The sequence below is a fragment of the Podarcis bocagei genome, assembly GCF_964188305.1.
Source record: "Podarcis bocagei genome assembly, chromosome: 1".
NCBI classification, from domain to species: Eukaryota; Metazoa; Chordata; class Lepidosauria; order Squamata; family Lacertidae; genus Podarcis; species Podarcis bocagei.
In genome coordinates, this window is record NC_138125.1 from 43800125 (window position 1) to 43805217 (window position 5093).

Sequence of the window (5093 nt, forward strand, 5' to 3'; positions counted from 1 at the left end):
CAGCACAGGCCGGTGGGGAGGAGAGTGCAGCTCGCTGACCGTTTGTTCTTCCATACCTGTCACTTCGGGATCACGGACGGGCGCCTCGATATTTGACCATTCCCCCACGCCCGCACCCTAATATCAGCTAGAGGAGGGAAAACTAGTGTCTGAAGCGGACCTCTCTCTCGAATGGCTTAGGACTTTTGAGCAACGCGGAGCAATGCAGGGATATTCGGAAGGAAGTCCCATTTCATTCAGTGCGACTCCCCCGACCAGCCTCAATAGCCAAGAATTGCAAATTTGTTTAGGATCGCAGCTTTGCGTGTACCTTTCGCTTCCTGTCTCCCCCGCCCCCGCTCCCCCCCCCCAGCGCGACCCTACCGCATGTACTCGGAAGTAGTGACTCCATTAAATGAGACTGCCTCCTAGGGAAATGGGAGTGGGGATCGCAGCCCCCCGAGTCGCTCCCCCTCCCAATATGTGATGCGCCGGAGCTGTTCCCCCTCCCCGGACAGAAGGCGGGTCGGCGGTCCCTGGCCTGCTGCCAGCGCAGAGCCGCGGCTGGCCGGTGGTCCTCCCGCTCTTGCATTGCCTTTTTAAGGCGCCACAGCATCCGCTCCCACCTCCGTCGGCGCTCGTGCCCCTTTAATACCCGCTGCCTGCACAGCCCGGCCGCTGAGCGCCGCCGAGACACCGCGGATTCAGCTGCTGCTGCTGTTGCGAAAGAGAGAGCGAGGCGCGCGCCCCGACAGCAGCATCCTCGCCGCGGGCCGAGGCCGAGCAACGCTGCCTTTCCGCCGACGGGCTTCCCACCCACGGCCGCCTCCCTGCAGTCGGGCGCGTCGCAAGCTCGCAGCCGAGGCAGTCGATCGCTGTCCGCCGCCTGCCTGCGAGGCCCACCCGCTGCTGCAGCAGAAGCAGCAGCGCCTGGTTCTCCCGGCGCCCCGGGGCATGTCGTGATGTGATCGGCGGCGGCGCGTCCCTCGGGGCCCATCCCGCTCGGGAGCCTCAGCAAGACGGAGAGGGCGGTGGAGCAGCGGGCCAAAGGCCGCGCCCCCATGAAGGAGAAGGAGGCGGGGGCGGGCGGGGAGCGGGGCAAGCCGGCCACTTACACCGGGGACAAGAAGGCGCGCATGGCGGCCAAGACCAACAAGAAGTGGGTGCGCCTGGCCACCGTGCTGGCCTACGTCCTCTCCGTCTCGCTGGCCGCCATCGTGCTGGCCGTCTACTACAGCCTCATCTGGCAGCCCGTGCGCGGCGGGCCGCACACCCCGCCCCAGCCGCCCGGGACGGCCCCCGGCCCCGACCCCGGCCCGCTTGCGCCCGGCACCGGAGAGACCACGAGGCCGCTGACCACCGCCGTGCCGCCCACGACGACGCCCGACACCTCGGCGCGCTAGGGACTTGATCCGGCCCAGGAGGCCGGAGGCACAACCTTTCTCCCCGCCAACCCCATCCCTCGACCGACCCCACCGTGCTGCACCGACTCCGGCGGAGACAGCGACTGCGGAGTACAAGGGAAGCCATCCGACCGGGAGCCCCGACGGCCGCTGGAGCAAGCAGGGAGCCTGGACCGCCCCGTCGCCCCGGACTCGAGCGCGCGCTCTCGGCTGTGGACTCGGAAAGGCCGGGAGATGAAGGACGCTTCTTTTCCTGTCTTGGCCCTTGGCTTCCCCGCCTCGCTCTCTGGGACTCGAGCAGGGAAAACTGTACCGGTTTTTAGTTTTTACAAATACGCTTTATTAATCCCTAAATAAGTGGGGGGGAACCACGTGGAATGGAGCTCAGGTATGTCAGCCTATCTGAAATGTACCCCGAGGCATTTCCTTTGTACCCCTGTGCATATACCTCTTTGTATACAGATCCCCTTAGTTAATGCATAGAGAGGACCTATATAATCTATATTCTGTACACACGCAGACAGAGAAGGAGCAGGTGCTGAATGGTGTTTAAAGGGCTATTGGGGAAAGCTTCCTTTGCAAGTCACAGCTAATCTGGGGTGGAAAAGGATGCCCAGTTCCTTAAAGCCCTGGCTATAGCACTGTTTGACCCTGTGCTTTATTACTGCTTGCTCAGCACCTCTTTTGTTAAACCATTCTTTTCCAAGTTGTAAGCAAAGAAGAGACGTTCCGGTTAATATTTTGCTGTAAACATGCCCAAAAGGAATTCATTCCTGAGGTTACTGTTGTCATATTTCTCCGGCTCATGGCGATGCTGCTTTTGAGAGTTAACCTTTGGTGTATTTGTTCCTGACCTTTTCCCAGGCCAGTTACATCAGATTTGAGTTTCATTTAACTTTCCTTCTGTTTCAGCTGTCATTGCTGCCAGTCCTAAATTCTTTGACATAAACCCCCACTGATATCACTGCTGGCCTGTATGCTGACCTTCCCAATTTGGGTTGACTCTACCCTGCCCACTGCAAATGGTGAAACCCCTCTCCCCTTCCCAGCAGTGAATGAGAGCAAGTGGAAACAGCTACCCTTTGGTCACTGTTTTTGTCTGGAAATCCCCAAACCATCCTTCTGCCACTTCTGTTCTCCTTGGTTGGTTGCAACTGCTGCTGGGGCTTCCAGAAATAAAACAGTTGCATTTTAATTGCATTTTAATGCCATAGGACCATTCCTATAAGTGCAGACTTTACAATGGTATGAGCGATTCCGGTAGTCTGAGCGTTGGAACAGTGAAGCAGCTAACACAACCACCCTCGTATAGAAATATATACCTGGAAATGGCCACGGTTAGTTTCCCCAGAACCTGACTTGAATCTAGTCTCTTCTCTTGAACCTATGTCAGAGGCCTAATCTTTTATATTTTAAAACTTGTCTGTTAGGGATTTGAAATACATTAGTGTATGAGCTGACAACATTCACGATTTTGCTGAAGAATCTAATGAGAGCAGAACACGGTTTCAAACCCACTGTAGTGCTTAGACATAGCTGATATTCAGGTTTTTTAAAACATGCATTTTCCCTCCGTAGCTCATAGCGTTTAGTTCTATAGTTGATCGTTTCCATCACTTCGTACAGTACCCTTTTCCCACAGGCGCATAAATCTTTTTGTCAGGAAAAAGCATCTGCACAAAGAATCTTGTAGTCTCTTAAAACTTTATTGCATCGGGTATAATAAACACTTGAGTTTACGCCAGAATATATTAGTCAGAGGTTCCACAAGCCTCTTGTTGATTTTTTTTTCCTGGAAAAGATAAATATGGCTTCCTCTCTGGAACATGTGCATTACAATGTGTCACACATGTGTGTTGTCTGCTGTGGGATGGCAGTTGCTGTGTATATCAGCTACCTGATCTGTGTTCCTGCAGTGACAAGGGGATTGATTTCTCCATCGGAAATTGTAACCCCAAGTCCACTGTGCAGCAGGAGAGGGGAGCTTGGAAGCCTGCAATGCAAATCCTATTCATGCCTGCTCAGAAGTAAGCCCCACTGCTTTCACAGTGGGAATTAGTCCCCAGGTAACACTGTATGTGTGAGCAGCCTGAACTGGCCTTGAGCACTGGTAGCAGCATGCCGGCCCAGGAAACCACTGGACCAGGGTGTTGTGTAGCTGCTCCCTGACTTGCTCACCGCTTGACTTTCTCGCTTTGAACTAAGCAAGCTTGCAAGCTGCCCCCTTCCGACCAGCTGGATCCAGTGGCTGAAGTAGCAAACTAAAAACAAAAAAGAGCAGTGTGTTTTTTTAAAAAGCTGAAGCTGTAATAGTGATCTGACCTCTGATGGATGTGTTGTTCTGGGGAGGCCACAGGCCTTTGAAGGAAAATACAAGGTTTCAAACCCCCCCCCCCCTTTATTGATTCAAATAAATAGCAAAAAATTGTGCCCTTAGAGGGATTTCCAGTATATTTTTTGATATGTTGTACAGTTAATACTGCTAGTCAGACATTTTGAACACGCAAGGACAAATGTGTGATATTTCTGAGTGATTTACTCTGGGGAAGAAATGAAATGAAATGTTGGCAAAATTACTTGATATTGGGCTGCCAAGCCACTAACCTTCTGTACGGTTGTCACTGAACGTCAGGCTTGAATAGGTTTAAATTCGAAGTTGTGAACATGCTCTATGTCTATATCTAATTCAGCCATGTAAGCTATGTCTGTATTCAGAAGTTCTGTATATTTTTAAAAAAATATTTTTAAGGTGAAAAAAAATACACTGAGAGATTTCTGCCTAAACTCAAATGTTTTTGACTTGTTTTTTATTTAAAAAAACACATTCCTTAAGAGAGTATTACCCTTCCCTATTTACAGATGCAGGAAATGGCGAGTAGCCTGTCAGCCTTACCCATCAAGAAAAAAATTGCTTCAGCTCTAGATTCTAGATCCTCCTTTAACCAGCTGTTTGGTTTGTATGTTACTCCAGACAGGAGGCTGGGGAAATCTGAATATTTATGTGATTTGGAGATGGCTATATGCAGCAGGGGTCAAGAGGAGAAGCGCTTTGGTCAAATGGCAGAAAAAAGAACTTTGCGGGCACAGGAACTCCAATTAGCTTTAATTCGGATTAAAGCAAGCCTGGCTTTCTGTGGATTGAGGGCACCCTGTTTGGGACAAGCTTTGCATGTCTTTGATTGTTGAGGGCGTAACTAGAAAGTCGAACTGTTTCTTGTGTTATAAAACATTCATACATGGAAGGCATTCAAAGAAAATGTACAGTTAGCTTGTCGATTGTTTTGTTTGATGTCTGTTTGCTCAGTGGGCCCAATAGTAGCTTCCCAGTGGGCAGGTGCAGAGTGTGGGAAAATGTGTGTCTGATCCCACATACATGACTTTTTACATGCGTGCTGCACACTACTGACTATTCAGAAGGTGATGTGTGGAAGGGGCCCATTGCGGTGGCGATGGTTTTGTGTTGCGGGTAGGATTAGACTATTGTGCAGTTTGGACCTCTGAGTTGGCAGGAACAGACTTGGTGAGAAACGCTGCTTTCGCGATACGTTGATCTGGGATTCATCTCTGCTGACTCTCATCAAAGGGGAATGAGTGGGAGAGGAAGGAAGGAAGAAGACTTATCGGGTGCCAGGACAGTTCAGTATATTTGGAAGCTGGGTTTATGGGAAATGTGCATTCCCAAGATCCCATGGCACTTAAGAAGTCATTCAG

At 51.2% G+C, this 5093-nt stretch overlaps 1 protein-coding gene across 1 annotated transcript; it reads left to right on the forward strand.

The window, feature by feature from the left end:
- Positions 1–382: 382 nt before the first annotated feature.
- On the forward strand, positions 383–4166 carry INAFM2 (InaF motif containing 2). Its single transcript, XM_081189406.1, has one exon. It carries the CDS (start codon positions 1041–1043, stop codon positions 1380–1382), a length of 342 nt encoding a protein of 113 aa, XP_081045532.1. The 5' UTR covers positions 383–1040; the 3' UTR covers positions 1383–4166.
- The last annotated feature ends 927 nt before the right edge of the window (positions 4167–5093 follow it).

Excerpts from the sequence above, each read along its gene's own strand:
- INAFM2 (XM_081189406.1), top strand. The coding sequence starts at position 1,041 with ATGAAGGAGAAGGAGGCGGGGGCGGGCGGGGAGCGGGGCAAGCCGGCC.